The 22,983-nt window shown below is 43.0% G+C and overlaps 1 protein-coding gene across 8 annotated transcripts; it reads left to right on the top strand.

The window, feature by feature from the left end:
• The first annotated feature begins 519 nt into the window (after window positions 1-519).
• Window positions 520-18,838, top strand: igf2bp3 (insulin-like growth factor 2 mRNA binding protein 3). Of its 8 annotated transcripts, none has more exons than XM_070921516.1 (16): window positions 520-694; window positions 1,639-1,699; window positions 7,405-7,453; window positions 10,991-11,042; window positions 11,320-11,383; window positions 12,233-12,511; window positions 13,721-13,855; window positions 14,000-14,122; window positions 14,311-14,446; window positions 15,448-15,559; window positions 17,214-17,222; window positions 17,484-17,593; window positions 17,730-17,804; window positions 18,058-18,189; window positions 18,364-18,477; window positions 18,702-18,838. In XM_070921516.1, exons 1-16 carry the CDS (start codon window positions 520-522, stop codon window positions 18,801-18,803), a joined length of 1,728 nt encoding a protein of 575 aa, XP_070777617.1. In that variant the 3' UTR covers window positions 18,804-18,838. The 8 variants fall into 8 exon arrangements, with proteins under 8 accessions (XP_070777617.1, XP_070777616.1, XP_070777611.1 ...); XM_070921515.1 differs by lacking the exon at window positions 17,214-17,222 and adding an exon at window positions 15,842-15,847 and having other exon boundaries at window positions 15,448-15,579; window positions 17,474-17,593; XM_070921510.1 differs by lacking the exon at window positions 17,214-17,222 and adding an exon at window positions 15,753-15,821 and having other exon boundaries at window positions 15,448-15,579; window positions 17,474-17,593.
• The last annotated feature ends 4,145 nt before the right edge of the window (window positions 18,839-22,983 follow it).

Below are 22,983 nucleotides of genomic sequence, written 5' to 3'. Positions count from 1 at the left end.
TCCCCAATCCCAAACACTTAATTGAGCAATTGGGATTCCTCACGTGTGGGCTGATTTGTAGTTTGAACACGTGGCTCATTCAAAAAAGCCGGAATAGCAGAGGATTTTTTTTTCTCCCCCCTTCTTCTTCTTCTTCTTCTTCTTCTTATTCTAGGCTCTAGACTTAGAGGCGGGCGCCAGCCTTACCGTGTGTGACATTCTCTGTCTCTTTGCCAAGGGGTTTGGAGGAAGACACAAAGTAGTTTCTCCTCCTTTTCACCCAGCCCGCCATCGTTTGGAGACACGAGATTAATAATTGAGCATTTATTTATTGCGCGATAGAGACAGAGGGGCGAGGGAGAGCGAACGCACTGTGAGGCTGCCAGTTTAAATCTATCTGTGGCTTGAACGACCGGGAAGCACGCCACAGCCACTCCGTAGTAGTAAAGGCGATTTAGGCTACTCTAAACACTGCACATCCGTGTGAGCAAATAACTATCTCTCCCTCAGCGTAAAGATTGTCCCTTTTCGGCGCAGAACATGAATAAGCTATACATTGGCAACGTGAGCGCTGAGGCGAGCGAGGAGGACTTCGAAACTATCTTTGAGCAGTGGAAGATTCCGCACAGTGGTCCATTTCTTGTCAAAACTGGCTATGCGTTTGTGGATTGCCCGGACGAGAAGGCTGCGATGAAGGCCATCGATGTTCTTTCAGGTGAGAGATTCTGGGCTTAAAAAAAGTGGTATTTGGAAAAGACGCACGAACTGCTGCAATTGTGTGAAGATTGCCATTTACTCGAGCCCTGTAGGGTGGGGGTGTATCCAAGCATTTCTTTCTCTCACACAACCTTTACTTGGCCTTTTGACACCGTGGGCTCAGACAAATAGCTGCCCTGGGTTTGAGTGAAATTCTGCTCTTGTAATTTCACTGAGTGTGGCTTGATAAAATGGTCGAGTAAACACAATCATGAGGATGAAGACACCAAGGCTTTCCCAATGCAGGTTACGTGCCGTTCAGGGCAGCGGGGCTGTGGACGCCGTGAAGTGAACCTTATTGTGGGCTCTATCACACTTTGGCACGATTGGGAGCAGAGGCCGTAGTGTGTTGCTGCTTTTTTATTCACCAGCTTCAATTTGAACTTGCACTCTTATCCAGCTCTCCAAACTATAGGCCTTCTCCAGTGGCCACAACTCGCTACATTGTGAAGCCATTTCGCCCATGCTGACACACCAGGTGGTTTAATTGTGTTGGTCAAATGTAGGCCAACTAACTGAGCCACACGACCATTTGCTTTTGTATATTATTCACTTCGTCCCTCACGGTCTTGTTGTGAAATTAAAGTTCGACCAGCTCAACACAGGGCACGTAAACAATTCAGCTAAATTCGTCTTAATTCTTTACGAATTTGGGCTAATGCCTGCCTCATTTGTGCCCTCGTGCTGCATTAGTGGTTCGCACACTTCCAGCAATTTGTGTTGCTAATATCACACTATGCTGAAAATATCCAGGACGCTGCCATGTGTACATACGCCTGTTTTTTAGATTTGTCCACTACATACAATGCGTAGTAAACACTAACCCCAAAAGCAAGAAAGTAGGCCTGTGTAGGAGGTCAAAGGCTCACTGAAAATTTAATAGCTGCATTTTGTGTTTTTTAGGTAAAGTTGAACTTCATGGGAAAGTTCTCGAAGTGGAGCACTCGGTCCCTAAACGTCAAAGGTAGGTCGAGTTTTATTATAAAGTGGCTCCCTCTTTTTTAAATTCCTTCAGCTATTTTCTATAAGAAGCCTGTATTTTTATTTTTTTACCAAGTGACATTTACCGGAAATATGCGTCTATGTTGTTGCTGAACATTATTAATTCAGTGGTGTCAGTAGGTTTTCATTTTGGTTGAATGAGGTGTCTTTTTTTTCTTTCCTGAATGCTCTGGGGTCAAATGAAAGGGGCGTATGGTGGTATACTCCCTCCTCTCGCCATGGCTGTGGGGTGCTCCTAAAACCGTCGTGCATTTGGGTTTAGCCAGCACATGACTGTATTTTCTCGGTCGCCCATCCACTAGCATTGTTCTTTCTTGCATACGTACAACACTTAGATATTATTTGAGCTCCAACCTCAGGGCGATGAGTGAAAGCCCGAGTGTGCTGGTTTGAAATGTGTGCAGGCTGGCTTTGAGGCGTACAGGCCTTGTGGAGTCGTCCATTTGAGAAGGATCTGCCCGTCATTCTCCCTGCCTGCCCTGTGCTTCCGCCCTCCTCTGCACATTGTGCTGCTGTTGCACGAGATGGACTCCCAAAAACGCCAGTGGAATGGGAGGTTTGGGGCCCAAGCCACGGAAATCCTTAGTTTCAGAGTCAGACCCCCGTAGTGGACTGCCGTGTGTCAGTGAATCATTTCCACAAAGCGTACCTTAAATATTTTCTCTATGGTCTACGTAATGTGTGCTGAGGACGTAAAATACTGGGGCTTTTTGGCATTGTGTGCGTATTTTTGGTGGTGACGCAATTCGGTCATAATTAATCTTTTTCTTGAATTAAATTAAAAAATAGCTCGTGCTTGTTAATTGGTGTAGTAATTTCTAAGTGGCGTTACACGTAATATGCATGGTTCGGTCTCCTGAATGCTGTTGTTACGCAAAGTAACAGGCCACATTTGAAATCAGAAAGTCGAGGTGAAACATGGAGGCTTTCAAAGTAATGTACGTGCCTTATATTGTTTTTTTTTAGTAAGTGCTTAGATGTGGATTAAGCAGGATTTTTTTTTTTTTGACGTCTTTACGTGAAATGTGTTTTTCGCCTGAAGGTCATCAGCTTCCCCTGGCAGCTGCTGGTCTAAATTGTAGCTTGGATAAATAAACCAGGTGAGCTACATTGGGGAGGGGGCGTTTTTTTTTTTTTGTCAAATCTTGAGACCTTCCTCCAAATGTTCCTGATCACGAAAAACTGGTGACGTTGCTCTGTCTTTTTAGTGGTGCAGCCTGCTGTGTTGGCTATGGCAGAGTCGAGTTTCAGCCACACTTCAAAAAAGTAAAACGTGCCCTCCCTTTACAACATGGAACATGGCAGTAGTCAATGGGAACAGTATTCTGAGTATAGGCTACACAACACACACACACTTACTTTACATGCTGGGGCCCCCTCTTTACATTCCAACCTGCAAATATCAACTGGGGGCTTGGCCAATCACCATGGCTTAACCTTTGAACCCCTCAGGAAGGGGAAGTGCTATAGCAGACAGATCAAGGTGGGGTGGTGGCTACAGTTTGGGGCTCATAAAGATAGAGAACCGCGTGGGGTGACATGCTATTGAGTGTGGTGTTTCCCGTTGGCCTAAATACGTCACATAATCAAACATGTTGATATACATTCCTTTGCAATTGTCACGTTTTGAAGCCAAAAGCCCACTAAAATCCAGTGCATTAGCAAAACATCTGCTGCATTCAATGGTGACTCCTGGAAAATATACTGTGTGCATTAACAACATAACACAACAAAATTTAACTAATTGAAAATATCTAGTCCACACATGCATTGTATTCTTTTCATGGTTATTAAACCTTTCGGCCATCTTATGGTCATTTACATTTCACTTTGACTGACTTCTTAAAATGTGTTGTGCTTGGCTTATTTTTTTTCTCTAAATTTTAAATCTGGCATTTAAAGATGACACCCACTCATTCCTGACAATATCTTGCGCATTTATTTATTTATTTTGTTCTGAGAAGGCATGTAAATTGTACAATAGGAAATCAAGCATTAATCAGAATCTTACAGGTGTATTTACACTACAGTGAAAACAGCCTTATTTTCCACAATTGACATAACTGGAAAAATGGCAATTGTATTTTCACGTTTGACCCAGCTTTTTACAAAAGTGTATTGTATATGCTTGTTAGCGCATCTGGGACACATAAAATTAATTTTTGCTAGCAGCTACTAATTTTCAGTTCATAATCAGTTTTTTTTGTTTTGTTTTTTAATTCCAAATATTTAATTTAAACCTTTTTAATAATAAGGCAAACTGGGTTGCAGCTGTGACATTATTGTGTACACACTGGCTTCACTTCCTGGGTCAGATTATGCTCCCCTTAAATCCAACAAAATAAATGTAGTTTACCCATCCCCACATGCATGCTTAGTCACATGTACAGGGAGAGAAAAAGGCATGGCTTTAGGAGGGGTGGCCCCAAGTGTGTGTGTGTGTGTGTGTGTCTGTGTGTGTCTGTCTGTGAGAGCGAGAGGGCAAATGGACGTTAAACATGTGTGTTCAACTTTGACTTATTTTACAACGTACATAGCGTAGCAATTGTTCCCAGTGAGCGGTGTAAAGTTTCAGCCCTTTTGACTTTCCCTTTTTTTATTTTTATTTTTTTCATATAAACCAAGCACTAAAAGAACATGTATAAATTAAAAACAATAGTGTAGATCGTATCAGTGCTGCTTGTAGAAACGGCTCCTGGCTCTTATTACAAGAATTCTGGGTCATGGGGTCACTGTGGGGCCCCACCTGCAAAAACGGGGATTTGGGACGAAGACTTGGGGTGCCAGAGAATTATGAATGTGGCCCCTTGTTTTACCCAGACTGCAGGCAGAGGTTCCTTAACTCTCCCTCCTTCCTAGGCTCAAATCAGAACCTCATTGTAGTTTTGCTTTCTCAAATATATGTAAAATGTATTTTATTTGTGGCGTGGCGGTCGACAGAATGTGTAATAGTCTTTGCAGAAGTTGAGTCATTTCTAACTGTTGATATCCAACTCATTGGAATTCTGAAGGAATTCCAAACCAATCTGTCCAAACGCAAGTGTTGAATGTAGCTTATTGGGTGCATAGTGTGCATATAAGGCCTGTGAGAGGGCAACGGAAACCAGACTGTGTGGAGTTCAGTCATTCAGAACCTCTGCATACTGAATAGTCAATGGCTGTGGATGGGCGTTGACACCATCCCTGATGGTGTCGACGTAGAGTGCTTCAGTGAGGCTGGACGATGAAGAAATGGAGATGAATACAGGTGTGTTGCTGTCCTACGCTGCTTCACTTGTGAATCTTCTTGTGGTTTTTAATGTGTGCACCCTTGTATACGTGTCTGTTCACTCACTTGTGTGCGTGATCTCCACAGTGCAGGCCCGTAGGTCTCAGCTGAGCGGTGAAAGTAGGGGGTGAACATGTAGAATGTTGGTCCATTTTTAAAAGTAAATAAGGAGCCGGCCTCCTCCTGGCCATCACATGACGAGCCAACCCCAGGCACTCCTGGCCCTCCCCTCCTTCCCTCCCCCTCCCACTTTTAACCCCGCTCTACATGTTCCTGTCAGTGGACTTGTCCGTGTCCATGGCAACAGGGCCCCACCCCCACAGGGCAGAGAGGGCCCTTGTTACCCTTGCCTGAAACAGGGCTAGAACCCCCCCCCAACACCACACCCACTCACCCCCCCCCCCTCCCCAAATCAAAGGCTGGGACTAGGGAATGTATACCACCCCCAACCCCCACCCCACCCCATACCCTGGCTGACTTCTTCTGTGTGTGGAGCTATAGGTTAATCCGACTGGAAGTGCTCGGTGCATTTGCACAGTTCACATGGCGTTCCCACCGCAATGCAGAGCATACAGAATGTGTGGGGAGAGGGGGCTGGATCAGCCAGGAATGGCACAGTAGGCCGGAAAGGGCTGGAATTCCTCTTGGAAGTTATTTGGGAATTTTCTTTACAATTTGCCCATTTAGAATTAAGTAGTTTACTAATGTCTCAAATTAAATATGTTGTCGAACTGCAGTTGGCTTGATTATGGCCCGTAGTGGCTAAGCTGAGGAATTTCAACTACTGCGGCCCTTGTTGCACATGTGCAGTACGTTTTACTGCGTAGATATGCATGTTGTTGTTTTTTTCAATTACCTTTTTGTTACATACACTAAAAATTCAAATTTTCTTAAAAATGAGTTGATGGTGGAAAGAGTGAGTTGTGTAAATGCATGTTGTAAGGAGTTATCTTCTACACAGCAGATTACAAAACAACCACTAGCAGTGGAGCAAGTAGATGAGCTGCATTTTAGACATCATTTAACAGCTCAGTGAAGCTGGAGGAAAAGAACAAGAGGTGTGTGTAGTGTAACCTTTTTTTTTTTAAGTTTTTGCACAGAAGACAGAAAATGACGTCTACACACAATAAGTTAAATTAGCTGCATATGTATCAGGTATGTACGGAGTGAGTGCAAGGCTGGTGTAAAAATGGGTTGGGGGGGGGGGTGGGGTGTCAGGGTTTGTGATTCCACATTGTGTGCGTGTTCATGCTTCAGCTCCCGGTAATATGTACATATTGTTCCTTTAGGTTTGCACGTGTCAACAGGCGGGGGACTTTGGAGTCGCCTGCGCTCTTCTCACATTTTTATACAACATCCACATGCAGGCAGACACTTGTGAAACTCTGTGACTCATTGATCCACAAGTTCCATTGTCTGCATGACCCCCACACAGTCTGTATGCTCATACCACTGTACACAAAATGTAACTAAGTTGGGAACCTTCAAGCTAAAAGGATGAATTTGGGGATGTCTGTTCGGGTTGTTTCTAGTGGCAGAGCACAGCAGCACCGTTGTAACTGCTATTCTCCACTTGCTCCTGCTAATGTGCGCACTCTCTACGAACAAGCACACAATTTTGGTTGTTTCTATTTAGAGTGACGTGGTCGGTGGAGATTCCCTTTGGTTTCTGTTTGGCACCTGCACCACGCCCCCCTCCCTTTCCCCATTTTTGATACAACAGCTGGATGCTTCTGAATAAGTGTCTATTTTGGTTGAAAAGAGTGGGCTTGAGCCTTGCAGTGGTTGAATACTCATGACGCAATGCTACAGGGCACATGCTTGACTCAAAGAGTGTAGACAAGACGTTCTGATAGCGTATCTTGGCCTTCTCAACCTCCCTTTTCCCCTCTGCTCTTACTACTCCTCTCCGCCACCTTACTGTCCTGTTTCTCTGCCCTCTCTCGTTCTTCACACTGTGTGACACAGTTGATGTATTGGGACAAAGGGCGTGGTGCGTTTTAGCTTAATTTTAATTTTGAGCACCCTCTACTCAATTTAGGCCACCCAGCAGTGATTCCAAATCACCCCTTTGCTCGCTTTTTCTCCATCACTTCCCCCCCATGTTTTACCCAGCGTGTCTCCGTGCACCTGCTGGGTTGGGAATGGAATTAAAGCACAAGTCATATCTGCAGCTTCTCCACCCTGGTCTGTCTCACTAGATGGCAGAGGGAATAAAGACCTGTTCCTTTTTTTTCCTTAAGATACCTTTCTGTCATTTGTATCATTGTGCCCTTGGTATTGTCAGCTACTAACTGTCTTTCTCCCCTCTTCTCTCCCCATCTACCTTCATCAATTTCTTTTCTCTCCCTCCTCCTTTATCCATCCCCCACCCTCTTCCTCCCTTGTTCTCTCTCCAGGAGCTGTAAGCTGCAGATCAGGAACATCCCGCCTCACATGCAGTGGGAGGTGAGTGCTAACAGGCTGCTAACTGCTTCCAGGGCGGGGCACCATCGCGCAGCCCAACTGGGCTCTCATTTAGTGGCCTCTGGAGTCACCTTGCCTCCCTTTTGGGCTTCAATTGAGCATGCGCTTGATGAATCGTTTGAACAGGGCTGCAGCTCGTGCCGAAGTAACACACTGACCAGGGGGTGGAACTGTGATTGGTAGAACATGAATGATTGCAAATACAACTGGAAATGTGATAATGAAGATTGTATGGTTGGATTTTTACCATTTAGCTACATGGCAGGTTGGAGGAGCATAGATAGGTGGTCATGATTACCTAAACACGTTGGACATTGGAAGATTTAAAGATTCTTTCACGAGAGTAGGGTCTCCAGGTGATGTGGCTGGGTCATGCACACGAGGAAACTTTTTTTAAGCAGTTGCATGATCTTTTGTGGCAGTATATTGCAACATATGTTGGCTACCTACTAGGCATGTTTTTAGGCATTTTGCAAAAACCATGAGCTTTCTTACAAAAAACAACCTCACAGGGAAATACAAATAAACCAAGTGTATTGTGTGAGGGGTTGGGAAACATTCATGGCGGGGGGGGGGGGGGGGTTGACATGGCCCCATGGTTGATGGGATATTTCTATTTATTTTATTTAGAAAATCAATTAAATTATTCAGTACTTTGTGGTGGTGTAGTTGTGTTTCATTAACACAATGAGTGTGGAAATGAAGTGATTTGAAGATTCACACTTTGGCAGTGTGTTTCCTTGACATGTAGATGGTGGAGAAAATAAAATCAGCACCTGCACAATTTAAGGTGGAGAAAATAAAATCAGCACCTGCACAATTTAAAGCAATCCAACACACTGGCCATGCATGAAGCACTAAATGTTTGAAGCTTATAATGCTTAAGTTTAGTCTGTAAGAAATTCAACTATCCCAATTTAAAGACAGCTTGTGGTGTCTGAGAATATACTATGAAGTGTTTTTTATGGTTAATTTGTAATAAAATAATACACCCCATAAATGCCACCACAAACTACACCTCAACGTGCATATTCTCCTGACACTGTAGACAATAATGCAACAGTATAAACTCCACAAAAATACTTTACAAAATGCAATTTAATGTGATATGGCATGCTAACCTAAAACAATATATATATTGCCATATTGATATACACATAGCTCAGAGATGGGCCCCACATTAAGGGGAAAAAAATTAAAATAAAAAAAAGCTAATAGTCTCCAGAATTACAACTATTCCAACACTGGTAACTTTTTAAACTGCATGAATTATTTGACTTGATCTTGGATTAAGCCTGGAAGTGAACCTTGGTATTTTACGCAAAAATACACCCACAAATTTTCTGTGGCAAATTCTTCATAAAACCATGTTTGAATTGATCATGCAAAACTGTCCTCGGTTGCATGAGTGGAACTCGAATGAGTCAATTGGATGTTTCACGTCAGGTTTCTACAGAGGATTTAAAACTTGAGTTGAAGCAGTAAATGGAGGCTCAAGGTCAGTGTAAAACCTCATACAATCCACTTGTTTTTTTTTTGTTCCCCCATGAAGGGTTAAAGGGCAAAAACATGACATGTAAAAATGATTATCCATAGAAAGTGTGAGCTTATAACATAACATGGTCAGAATCCAAGGCCACTGCCTGATTAGTGAAACGAGTGTTGAGCAACAGTCGTGTGTGTCCGTGCATTGCATGTCTTTCCCTGCATGTGATAAGCGTCTAATGTAAAACTGTTTGGCAGCTACACATTCTACTTTGATTACATACTCTTCTGCGGGCACATGCACATTTAGCCGTACTTTTAATTTCAACATTTTAAAGTTGTCTGACAGATTTCACTGAAGCTTTTTTTTCTTCAGAAATCATTTGTGTCAAACTTGAGATCCATGTGGAATCTCATGTGCCAGTAACACAGCTTTACGTGACCTTTTTTTTCCCCCCTCTGCAGAGGTTTAGCTGTGATAGCGTGTGCTTGTAGTGTTTAATTTAATTTTCTGCTCCATAAAGACTAGAAACCTACTGAGGATTTTCTTATTGAATTGCACTATTGTTCCGTATTCTAAATTTGTAAGATTGTGAGGTTCATACATGGCTTTAGATTTCAGCCTGATTCACTCACTGTGATCAAATGGCTACGGACAGGCTCAGTGTTTTATAATGGTGGGCTCGCTTTGCCTACGTATGTCCCTCAAATGCAGCTCCAGATCCACCCATGTTTCTAGTATGTAGCAAGCGGTTTGCTTTCTGAAAAGGTGACATGGAGGTTTCTCCCTTCAGAAGGGGGGGGGTTAGAAGAATGGAGGAACGGGACAGAAAGGGATCTTTTGATGCAAAGGCCTTATATGTATCTTATCAGGTAGATAAGACAATGGGTCATAGTGTGTGTGTGTGTAGCCTTACAGCGAGAGAATAGCGGTGAGTAGTGGCGTGTTCACAAGCTGTAGTGGGTGGGTGGGCTTGGACTGTTTCCCCCTTCCCTTCCATGTACTCCGATTCACAGAATGTGTAGCATGAACTCGCACCCCTCCCCCAGCCACTGCTTCCTGCTGGAATGTACCCCACCCTTTCCTGAATGGCCTGGATTCCCATTGGCCAGGCTTGGTAGATGGACAGGCGGCGCATCCAGCCAGCAACCGGCAACTCTTGGCTTCAGGGAACTCGTATCAGAGCTGGAGCAACCAATGATGTGGAGTGGAGATGGCAGGGAGGCGGGATGTTGCTTGGTTGGTGGGTTGGTGGAGTGGGGGGGCAGGGACGTACTCTTGTTGGCTAGAAAGTGGGGTTGAGCTCTCGGGGGTGTGGCCTTGCGTTTGACTGAGCATGGTCGGATGTCTTAGCTTAGCTTAGAACCCTCGCTCCCCCTCTCACCCACATTTGATCACATCTATGAATTGAAATCCTGTGGTCTTCAGATTTGGGCAGGTGGCCAGCGTGGTGTGGCTTACTTTTGGATGCATTTTCTAATAAACATTTTTTGCTATTTGCCTTTTCTATGTGATTCCAACATGCTGGTAGTTTTTAAGTGTATTTAATAATTGTAGTAATATTTATAAATAAGTCTTAACAAGTAAAAGCAACCATAGCTTTATGGATTTGTTTCCTGAAATGGTCAGGATTTTTTTTTTTTTATAAATCATGAATATTCTTAGGTGAATAGCGGGCTGCTTGCAAATCAAATATTCAGTATTATTTTTTTTAGAAATGGTTGTTGTACAGCGAATGCACAGGTACTGAACTGAAGACTTTAAAATGTTATAAAAGCCGCTCAGCACCTGGAGCTCCATGCAAGTGCCCTTAGGGGGAGAGTCATAATTTGAGGTAGACAGGCTTTTACAAGAAGGCAGCAAATTTATCCACGTAACTCAACATTGAACTCTGGGGTTCAGAATTAATGGACTATGTCCTGGCAGTGAGCTGGGCTGGTTCCCATAGATGAGGGTTAGGGTTAGGCTTCTGCTCACTAACAGGTTCTGGTCAAAGCCTCCTGAGTAATCATGGCTTTTTCTTTCTCTCTCAGGTTTTAGATGGTATGCTTGCTCAGTACGGTGCAGTAGAGAGCTGTGAACAAGGTAAATACACTCTTGTTTAAGCTTTGTGTCGCAATTTGCTTAAAACACAATCCCACCAGCTCGCCTCAAAGCACACCTTTGTACTGCATTCAGAATTTGTGTGCTGTTTTATATTTCAACTGCATTTGTTTCATTTTGATTATCTTTTTGGAATAAAGTACATAATTGCAGAATAAAAAGTAGTTAATTGTTTAACCATGTAAAAGTAGCCCATGCTGGTAAATTGTAACTGTCACTGAATGCGTGTGAATTGACTGTGCTGTGTGTTCTCCCACAGTTAACACTGACACAGAGACTGCGGTAGTCAACGTTCGATATGCAGCCAAGGACCAGGCCAGGCTGTGAGTACACACACACACACACACACACACACACACACACACACACACACACACACACACACACACACACACACACACACACACACACGCAGTGTATTCACATCATTAACCTCCAGCTCATCTGTCTTGATGTCTTTGACGTGGATCTGCTGAAGTTTTTCACGTTACCCAGCATTCTCTATTGGAAACTGCATCAACTTCCTCTGTCTTGTGTTCTTAAAGTGCACCTGATTTCCTCCTTCCAAAAACCAGTCTAGTTTAATTTGACATGCAATGATGACGACGAGGAGGAGGAGTGGGGGGTGGAGAGGGAGGGGGGGTTAAATTAGCCATCTGGTGCCCCCTGGTGTACATGAAACGTACTACAATGTTGCTCTCTGCACGAGTGGTTGTAGAGGTTTCCAGGCATAATTGATTGACTCACTACAAATCTAAATCCTTCAGTCTGACAAGGCAGACATGTATCAAGTGTGAATGCTACCTTGAGGTTGGAGTGAATTTCTCGTAGCTCACATGAAGTAATGTTTGGCCACTGCCCCCTCAGTATGTTGGCCTTGTAGGAGCTCTTACCTCCTGGGTCCCCTCTGCCCATCATTTGAGACATAAACTGTATGAATTTGGAGCGAAGCCTCTTGATTGTGTTTTAATGTCCCCACTCCTTGGATTCTTCCATTGGTAAGGAGATGGGAAAGAAATCAAACCTGAAGCGTAGTTGAGTGCCTCATCAGAAATTTGTTTGGCAGTTGATCCAGTCAGAGCGTTTCACTCTCGGCCTCCCTGTGTTCTTAAGTCATACCCACTCAGTGGCGATCAAGACTTTGAGACTGACATCTCTTTCGTGCTTCCCAGGGCGATGGAGAAGCTGAATGGATCTATGATGGAAAACTATGCCTTGAAAGTGTCCTATATCCCAGATGAAACGGCTGCACCAGAGGGTCCTTCACCGGGGGGCAGGAGAGGCTTTAACGCCCGTGGACCTCCTCGCTCCGGCTCTCCAGGGCTGGGTGCCCGGCCCAAAGTGCAGTCAGACATCCCACTGCGCATGCTGGTTCCTACACAGTTTGTAGGGGCAATTATCGGCAAGGAGGGTGCCACTATCCGCAACATCACCAAACAGACCCACTCAAAGTACGTACACCGAGGTCAGGAATTATACTGAACATTGCCAGTGAGCTGTGTCCTGTCCTTTCTTCTGTAGCCTTGTCTTCCAGCATTAAAGTAGCAACACTTTTTTTTTTTTTTTAAATCCTCTTTCCTTTCACTAAGGTAAAGGTAGTCTTCGGTAAGAAAAATGCTTGATGGGGAAATGCCACATAAAAATTAAAAAAAATGTTTTCATTGATTTCACAATTTGATCCTATCAACCACATAACCTTAGAGGAAATTGTGCAAAATTTGAAATCCTCCTCCTGCTGCCTGCCTCAAGTGTTTTTAACTGCATGGCATCAGATCTTCTGTAAATAGTCAACACTTCTCTACTCTCAGGATATTTCCCACAGGCTCTGAATACTGCAGTTATTAAGCCACTCTTAAAGAACAATCTAGACTACTCACTAATGAACAATTACAGGTCTATATCAAACTTCCATTCAGTAAAATCATTGAAAAGGCTGTTTTACAACAACATAACACACGTTTTGGCCCAAAACAATTGTTTTGGTGTATTCCAGTCAGGATTTTGACCACACCACAGCCCTGAGACTGTTTTTATTTGTCTTGATTGACATCCACTTAAACGTAATAGAACTGTGTCAGTCTTAATATTAGGTTAATCCTAGTTGAAGAGCGGGGACTATTTTGTGTTGGTTGGTAATTACACACGAGTGCACACATTGTGTGGCGTTCCCCAAGGCTTTGTTTTCAGGCCTCTTCTGTTCAATATCGACATGCTCCCACTAGCACAGATCATAGAAAACAACAAAATGTCTTACAATCATTATGCCGGCAAAACAGATTTATATAATATCACCATGTAACTATGGTCCCATACAAGCTCTGAGTAGGTGCACTGATCAAATCAAGGATTGGATGTGCTACAATAAATTTTTTCTCCAGTTTAACAAAGATAAACAGACAGCCTAAGCACTGAGGGCCAAAATACATTTCTAAACTACTTCTCCGTTATGAACCGTCCAGACCTCTCGGATGGTCTGGGACAGGCCAGCTTACTGTCCCAATCTAAACTAAACATGGAGAAACAGCATTCAGTTTTTACACACCACATCAAAACAATGTCTTTTTTTTTTTTATACTGTCTTGTTTCTTTGTCATGTATGGCACTTTGAATTGCCTTGTTGTTCAATGATGCCATCATTTTTCTTGCTTTTTTTACTCCAGAATTGACATCCATAGGAAAGAAAATGCTGGTGCAGCAGAGAAGCCCATCACAATTCACTCCACCCCTGAAGGTTGTTCCAATGCTTGCACAACCATCATGGAGATCATGCAGAAGGAAGCCGTCGACACAAAGTTGTGAGTTTATTTGCCTTGCTTTTTATGTCTCTCTTATAAACTCACGAAAGACCAGAAGCGGTCATTTTGTTAAACACACCCTGATCTGAATGTTTAGTTGCTGTTGAGATGCATGTAACTAAGCCCCCTATGTGTCTTGTGCAGTACTGAGGAGATCCCACTGAAGATACTTGCACACAACAACTTTGTAGGAAGATTAATTGGGAAGGAAGGACGCAACCTGAAGAAGATCGAGCAGGATACGGGGACCAAGATCACCATCTCACCGTAAGACTGTTTGAGACTACTGATGGCTCTTTTTTTATTCACACTATTCGTAGTCTATGCAGCCCATTCATTAAAGTGCTGCTTAGCATGGCATGTATATTTTATATTGTAGTATTTGCTTTGGTGTCAGAAATAAACAGTTGTGTCAGAGTATAAATCCTCTTAATTCCCCCGTTTGTTCCGTCCAGTCTCCAGGACTTGACCCTGTACAACCCAGAGCGGACCATCACAGTGAAGGGCTCCATTGAGGCGTGCTCAAGAGCAGAGGAGGAGGTGATGAAGAAGATCAGGGAATCGTACGAGAGCGACATGGCTGCTATGAACGTAAGCATCTATTCAACAAGGAAAAAGAGAATTCCTTCTAATGGAAAGTTTCCGTTGACTAACTGCTTCAAAAGTGACGTAGACGGTCAGCTACAGTAGATAATTACTGTGAAGTAAGTTAACATAAATATAAGTAACCAGATAACTGGGAGTTTTTTGGGAAGTGAATCAGTAATCTGCACACACAGCTGCCATAGCAGCACTTTCATATCCTCAATCATTGTATCGTTATATAACTACACACACTTAAAAAAAACAAACAAACAAAAAAAACAATCTCAGTAACAATGCTTTTCCAGCAAGATTATATTGTTAACCAGGTTCCTCTTAATGCCTTAGTCTGAAGGAAAGATTTCTTTTCTAGACAATTTCAATATTGAGGACAAAAAAACAGGAATTTACAGATTACTTAAACTCAGTGACCACAGTCTATTCTCAACTGTTGACTTTACAGTGGCCACTGTGAACACAAGGAAGGTGCATACTCTACCTGGAAATTTTTATTGCACCGTGTGAATGCTGTTTATAAGTTGGACATTGCTTAAACTTGTCTATAGAAAATGTATTTTTTTTAAAAAGCATCAATAGACTGGAAGGATGGGCTCACGGTTTGATACATTTTGACAGTTTACAAACATACCTGCTAAAAGCAAACTCAAAATGTTGCTCAGAGATTGCTTGATTTGACTTTTAATTTTTTCGTTCCCATCTGAAGTCCTCACTTATGTGTTAAACAAGTTTGATATCAATCTTCTGGGGAGTTTTCCCACCCCTTCACTGTTTTGAACAAAGTGTTACCAGGAGAGGATTATTGTATATATAATTTAATTCCCCCCTCAGGTAAAATTGTTTGGATAAACTTTATAATTTGCATTTGTTTTTCTCACTTTCCAAGCTGTAATGTGACTTTTAGTAAATGTAATGGATTAATGGTGTTGATGGGCAAGTGTACATCTTGTGATGCATTTTGTATTAATAGAAATGTTCTCACTTCTCTCCAGCTCCAGTCCAACCTAATTCCAGGCTTGAATCTGAACGCGCTGGGTTTGTTCCCCAGTGGAGCACCGGGAATGGGTCCCTCCATGTCCAGTGTCCCACCTCCTGGAGCCCACGGCGGATGCTCATCATTTGGAGTAAGTGATGGTCTCCTTGTCACATACAGTGCAGTGCTCGCCACCATTACAACATTACATTACACTCTATGTTTTGCAACTCTTGGTCAGGCTAGTGAAAACTACAACTAATTTAAACAAAAGCAGAGATTTAGTCTTTAGCAATTCAGTTCCATGTTTCTTTTTTCCTTTAGTGCAGTCCTTATGGGGGTGAGGGGCCATTTTGGGCTTCTATGCTGTCGGCGAGCAGCCAGCCCCTTGCTGTAAGTCACCCGTCCCGAAGTGCTTTGCACGGCTTGTGGCTGCTCGCTGCGGGATTAGGGGGCGGGCAGGGTTTGCTACATCAAAGTTCTTGACCTTTTTTTTTTTTTTTTTTTAGGCAGGCCCTAATCTGTGTGCAGTTGTTAACCTGGTGGATGGGGAGGCATAAGTCCTGGAGGGCAACAGTAGCCTGGGCTAGTAGTCGTATTTTAGATGTTTTACATTGTTATTTCTGCCAAGGAAAGGTGAATATTTTTTGAACAGCGAGTAAAACCTCCTCAGCACTTCTCCAGATTTGGAGGCTGCCAAAGCAAGTTGTTAGCGTGCCCTCAGCTGACACATGGACTGGAATATTGGGCTTGATCCAAAATCAACAGTGCTACTTGTTGTTCCTCCTTTGACGATGCAACCAGCTCCTCTTCCAGAGCTCGAGTCAATCACACACTGTAAAAACAAGGTATCTGTAAATACAGTCAAGACACTCTTCCATTATGGAGTGTAAATGCAAAAACATGAACTTCATATCCAGATACCACTCTCCACATGCTTGTTTTTCTAAACCAGTGGTTCTTAACCTTGTTGGAGGTACTGAGCCCCACCAGTTTCATATGCGCGTTCACCGAACCCTTCTTTATTGGAAAAATAAAATGTGTTTTTTTTCAAATTCAAGACATAGGTTTATGTTTTACTGGTGCACAAAATGAACCGTGCATCAACATCACTGTGTTCAAAGAACAAAACCAGCAAAACATGATTTTCACACAAAAACGTTGTTGTGTTGTATTCCCCATCTCCATGCTGCTTAAGGAAATGTTCCTTTAGCTTTGCCGGTGCTAGGCTAGAATTGCTCAACTTGGCGTTGCAAATCATGCAGTTAGGACGCTGACTCCCATCACGTTCCGTTATACACGTGAATCCATATTGTACATATTCGTCCGACCACTTTCTTTTTTTGCTCGACATAGTTAGTGTGAAGGGATTAAAATATTAAGAAAGAAATCACACGACGTACCATCACGACAGTCACAAGTCGACAACTGAGCGCACCAACTTCCCTGCAGCACAGATAGGCCAAGCGATGTAGCGTGATCACCTGCAGCCAGTGATGGCCAAGCGGGGCGTGTCATCACGAATCATATGAGTGAGGTGTGTGTCTTGACCTCCACCGAACCCCTGAGACTGACTCACCGAACCCCTGGGGTTCGATCGAACCCAGGTTAAGAACCACTGTTCTAAACTGATGCATGTGGCAAACTCGGATTGTGACTTTTGATAACGGAATGAAACTGCTAAATGTTTTTAAATATTAGTTTTAACACTGTGATCTGTGCGGTAAAATGGACTAACACTGAGGCGTCGAACATACAGTGTGCTCTCCATCTGAAATAAGTAAGAACAGAGTGGTGTTCCCACTGGACGTAATGACAGTAGCATCTGCGTTTGTGTTACTGCAGGACATACATGTCTCTTCTGGCCAGCTGGTGATTTTTCAAGAGGAGGGCATGAGCTCCAATGTAGCTTAAAGAATCAAACAGCTTCTGCTAGATACACTCTGCATTTGCACATTGGTGGCTGGAGTTGAGCACGAGGTCTGCAGTTGCTGCTTGTGCGATCTACTGGCCACAGTTGTGCTAACGTGATTTATACCCAGCAGGGACATCCAGAGTCGGAAACAGTTCACCTGTTCATCCCAGCGCTTGCAGTGGGAGCCATCATCGGAAAACAGGGTCAACACATCAAACAGCTGTCGCACTTTGCCGGAGCCTCAATCAAGGTGAGTGACGGACGGACGGGGGGGTTCTGAATTTCAATGATGTGTCGATGTCTGCTGTCCAGCTGTTGTCACTTGACTGAAAGGAATTAGAAGCATAAGTGAAGTTTTTTTTTGCTGGCTGTGTTCCCTCCTTCAGATTGCCCCTGCAGAAGGAATGGATGCCAAGCAGAGGATGGTCATAATCGTTGGGCCGCCAGAGGCTCAGTTTAAGGTGTTGCACCTCTTCACAGCCATATAAACGCATAAAACACTGTTGGTAGAAATAAAAGAATGAGCCACATAGTTAAATTTGATGGTAGCAGCTGTTGGGTAGCTCTTTCATTTACAGTTTTTATTAGTATGTAAGTGGCTCTTTACAGCCAGTATAGAAATGTTTTTCTCAGGCTTGTTTTTTCTGGAAAAAATTGTCCCTTTTCCTGAGTGTGCAGCATGAATAATCTGTACTTGAACCTGTCCGGCTGCAGGCTCAGTGTCGCATCTTTGGCAAGCTAAAGGAAGAGAATTTCTTTGGACCCAAGGAAGAGGTGAAGCTGGAGGCTCACATCAAGGTTCCCTCCTTTGCTGCTGGACGAGTCATCGGGAAGGGTGGAAAAACGGTAAACAAGGCTGCTGATTCATTAATCACTGCTCTAGCTGGACAAACCAAGCCAGAATATTGCACAGCTTAACTTGGCACTAACATTAAGTTTGTTCCAACAAATGAAAAATTAAGCTTTTATCCAATTCTCTTACTCTAACGTTTTATTTTGGTGTCTTTATTGTGGCTGCAGGTAAACGAGCTGCAGAACCTGACCTGTGCAGAAGTGGTGGTGCCCAGGGACCAGACACCTGATGAGAATGACCAGGTTATAGTCAAGATCAGCGGACACTTCTTTGCATGCCAGGTGGGTTTTTAAAGAAAACAAAGGTGTGCAGTGCCCCAGGAATGTAAAAGCTCTGGGTCTGATTGCCCCAGAGGCACATAACTAAGAAGTAGTCTCTCCATCTCTGTGGAATTGAATAAAGGTCCTTGCAGTAAGGTACTCGCTACCTGGTCTTGCTGTCAGAAATAACTTATTTGAGTACTGTGTGCTGTGATCTTATCTTGGCATTTTGTCATATCGTCTAGCTGGCCCAGAGGAAGATTCAGGAGATCCTGGCCCAGGTGAGGAGGCAGCAGCAGCCTAAGCCCACATCTGGAGCCCAACCTCCACAGCCCCGCAGGAAGTAAAAGATCCAGCGGACCTGGAGGAACGGTGACTGAATCTGCCAGAAGACTCAACAGATGGGCTGATGCAGCGGAGTCCAGGGGGAGAAGACAAAGACAAGGGGTCTTAATGCTCATCTCAGGGGTCAAAGGTTATCAGAACCCAACCAAACATCCACCCCACCTTGTCTTACTTGATGAACTTTCAAGTGTGGCTAATAAGAGACCCTACGCCTCTAAACCTCCACCCACCTCACCTCTTTGCATCTCTGTGAGAATGTACTTCTGAGGGCTCCCAACAACGTCACCTGCCCTCAAATGTACACACCCCTCGACCGCTCTCCTCCCCCCACTCCACGGGTGTGTTAAAAAAATTTTTGTCCCCTTTTACACTAGAAACACAAAGAAGAAATAAGGATCCCCCCCTCCTATCACCTCCTTGGTGTGGTACTTCAAACCTGACAAGATGTTTTGGTTGACTTCAGATTTAGTTTAATCTTTTTTTTCCCCCCTTTAGTGTTTAATTGGTTGATGAAGCTTTCTCATGAGTTTTCTGTGGAAAGGAAAAGGCATTGCTATCAAGGTCCTGGTCGGACCAACAGAGAGGTTTATTTTGGGGGGAGGGTTGGCTCAGATTGGATGGGCCATGTTTAGGGGAAAGATTCTTGTTTCAGGACGGGACCCCTGAAAGGGTGGATTATATTGGGCGTCCTGCCCTTGTAATGATAGTGGCATTTTATAAATTTGGATGCATTTTATAGATAGACCTATATACATAGATGAATATATATTTAGAGGTGAGGGCAGCGCCATGACTGACACTTAGGGAAACGGTGCCGAACTGCTGCTGCCCAGGAAAACCAATTTAATATGCATTTTACTTAACTACCTCAGGATCTAGTACCTCAGAAGAGAAAAGAAAATGATTATATATATATGAAAAAATGTTCCTTTCTTTTTTATTTTGCTTTTGTGGTATTTTGTATACTTTATAAAGCTGATAGTCTTTGAACATTTTTATTTTTTTAAGAAAATTTAAAATTTGGTCAGCTGCCAACTGACCTTGCCTTCAACTCTGGTGCTTTAGGCGGCATTGTTCATGTGTATGTGTGACTTAAGATGACCCTGTACATAAAGTCTATTTGTACATAGCAGCCCCGGAGCAAGAGTTGGCGCCCCCTCAGCTGGCGGCTGACAGGAGTATCGAGAGAAAATCGCCTCAGTTTTTCCCCTGAGGGTCCACCATCTTCTGAAAAGTACAAAACAACTAAAACATGCAACTAATGCCAACCGTACATAATTGCAGCAATGCCATTTAGTTTTGGGATTGACACTGTTATTGGTAATGGTACTTTAATTTGTCAAAAATATTTCCTTTTTGCCTTCCTAGGAGGGCTGTGGCCAGGGCATGCAGCGTGGACTGTTAACGGTCCTCTCTCTAGCTGCCCTAGAGTCAGCAGAGCATCTGTTTTTTTGTCTGTTCTGTTCCCAGGCCAGCTGCCACCTTCTTGATGATGGTGTCTTAGCATTAGCAAGGTCCAAGCCCGACTAGGTTTATTTTCATAGAGCAAGCTTTGTCAGTTCGGAGTGGCCCTTGTAGCCAGGCCATCAAGTCAATGTTAACGTCGTTCACTGCATGGTGAGGGTAGGGGGAGTCACACTGATAGACGCTTTTTTTTGTTTTTTGTTTGCGCTATAGGAAAATGATTTAAACAACATACATTTCTCTGTAACCCACAAATGTAACTTGATGTTTCAATTTGTTTTTCGTACAGGGAAAACAAGGCCGAAAAAGGCACACAAAATACTGAATGAACCCTGACTGGGGGTAAGAAAAGAGGAAAGCAATCCAAAACTTAAATATACGATTTATTTCATTTGTCTCTTCATGCCGAATGTAAATATGTTGATTGTGGTAAAAGTGCTTGTGTATCCATGCTTCCACAGTAGAACGCCGTCTACCTCAGCTGAGGGGGTGGGGGGTTGTTGTGGCACTAGGCACCCCACCCTGCCCCCACTGAGCGCCAGCGCGCACTGATACCTCAGTCCCCCCGAACACTTCTTTCTACATGGGCGCGCCATCCTAACACCGCGCTTAACTGAGGGGCACAAGTGATACTTAAAATTATCCCCGACACCTCCCGATTCCCTGCCTCCTACCTGCCAAACCACCCTCCCCATCCCTTTCCCCTCCACCGCAGTTTGTTTTGATCTACCTCTTTAGAAACGTATTTGAAGTAGAGGCATTCTTCTATTTGTTAGGATTTAGCGCCCCCCCCCCCTTTATGCCTCCCCATGCTTCCCCAGATATGAATGAAAACTTAAAACTAAAATCATGTAATCTTTAGAATTGAGAGAATAATCGAAAGTGATCAAATATTTTCTTTTGCCAGTGTTTATATATACTCTTTTTGGCTTAATTGAAATCCTCAAACGATGGTTATTTCTTTCTGCTTTCTAATTTTGGTGGTGTGGCTTACATGTATTTGAACTTTTGCTTGGGTTTTTTGTGAAAAGGTCAAATCACGTGTTTTGATTTTGCATTCAATAGTTAAATGAGAAAATACATTTTTTTTTTCCCAAAGGGCCTGCCTTTTTTTTGTTTCTGATTTGTAAGACTTCAAAATAGATACAAGTCCTGTCTTTTTCCCCCTTTCTTTTTTTTTTTTTTTTGTCTTTCACAGATGCTACACTCACTCGCTGGTTTGGTAGCTATTATCTTCTGTTAGCATTTCTTGGCTGTGTAACGTGGAACATCCTCTTGGTATTAGACAGATATGAGGGACTGGGTCTCTGAGTTTTTTTGGAAACGTGATCTAACTTCAGCATGATATTCCCTCCTCCCACTCTCTGCAACCATGCTTGTGCCCCTTCACCTCCCCTTCACACACAGCTCCACTTGTCAAATGCCTCTGAATTAAAAAAAAAAAAACAACAAAAAAACAAAAATTCAATTGCATTGTTTGTCCTTTTCTAACTTTTTTCCAAAAATATGTTAAAGATTGTTTTTACTGGATTTGGGTATGTGAGCGTTAACAGACAACCAAATCTTTATCGCTTGTTGTTCTGAAGACAGAATGCTGTTGTTTGAAAGAGCCAGAATGGTTGATATTGCAAGAAAGCAATTGGATTAAATGTAGTGCAAAGGTGGATTGCTTTATGGCACAAACCAGGAAGACTGTGCTGTTCTAGGTCACACACACTGTTGCTCACTAATACTTAATTTAGTAATAAGCTTGGATTCGTAGATGAGAGAAATCTTGCCTACTGAATGTTCCTTCTCGGTTAAGAGAAGTTGTGTTGGAGACTTTAGGGTGTGACGTTTATTCTGGCTCAATGAGTAAAAGACTGTAAATGGGAAATCACTTGCACAGTGTTTATTTATATTAATTACACAGAGGAAGGACTAGAAGAAACATCCCTTTGACTGGGATGGGAAGTTGCTGATTTTGAGAAGCACTACAGTGGTCTTCCATTCTTCTTGTTAAAACTTGCTAAAAGTACCTGAGAATTCATATTGAGGATTGGCAGTATGTTGTACAGTCATGTTATGTACAGTAGTTATGTCCCAAAATCCATACTACATACTAATTGCATACAGCTCTTTACAGTATATATTTTTCCAGTTAGTATAGAAGAACTTAACATACTTGTACTATACAAGTATGCTTTTTTTTTATACTAGCATGATTTATGCAACATGTGTCCAAAGGAATCAGTCTTTAAAATGACCAATAAACCTCATGAAGAGGCCGCAAAATGTTTTTTCTAATTTAATTTTCAGCCGTCTGACCATTTACTTTTTCTAGCTTTGAGCTCCATTTCCTTTGTGCATTGCATTGTGGGGGAACAGTACTGTATACATCACCAGCACACTATATAAACTACAGGTTTTTCAGTGTGAACACAAACGTACTTGAATTGGTATAATATGGATTTGGGACACAGCTAATGTCGTGTGTTGTGCTAACGAGGATCCACAGGATTATATCCATGTGTGCTGTTGAGGGTGTAAATGATTCTCGTCTCGCAGTTATGCCACAGGGAAGTTGTCTTGCCAAGGTGGATGTGTTGCTGTTATAAGCTTTCAGTAGCTTCAGTCTTGATTTGAAAATGATAAAAGTGAATGGTAAGTGCAGATTTCTACAAGTTCTTAACCAAACCTTGAATTACCTGTGGGGTATTTGCACTGAAGCAATGTTGA

Source organism: Enoplosus armatus, chromosome 16 (genome assembly GCF_043641665.1).
Source record: "Enoplosus armatus isolate fEnoArm2 chromosome 16, fEnoArm2.hap1, whole genome shotgun sequence".
Lineage (NCBI taxonomy): Eukaryota > Metazoa > Chordata > Actinopteri > Centrarchiformes > Enoplosidae > Enoplosus > Enoplosus armatus.
Note: the sequence above shows the minus strand (reverse complement) of the source record. Positions and strands in the feature narration are given on the sequence as shown.

Excerpts from the sequence above, each read along its gene's own strand:
- igf2bp3 (XM_070921509.1), top strand. The coding sequence starts at position 520 with ATGAATAAGCTATACATTGGCAACGTGAGCGCTGAGGCGAGCGAGGAG. Across the intron at positions 11,043-11,319 it reads AGTAGAGAGCTGTGAACAAG|TTAACACTGACACAGAGACT; the intron begins GTAAATACACTC and ends GTTCTCCCACAG. Across the intron at positions 13,856-13,999 it reads GAAGCCGTCGACACAAAGTT|TACTGAGGAGATCCCACTGA; the intron begins GTGAGTTTATTT and ends TGTCTTGTGCAG.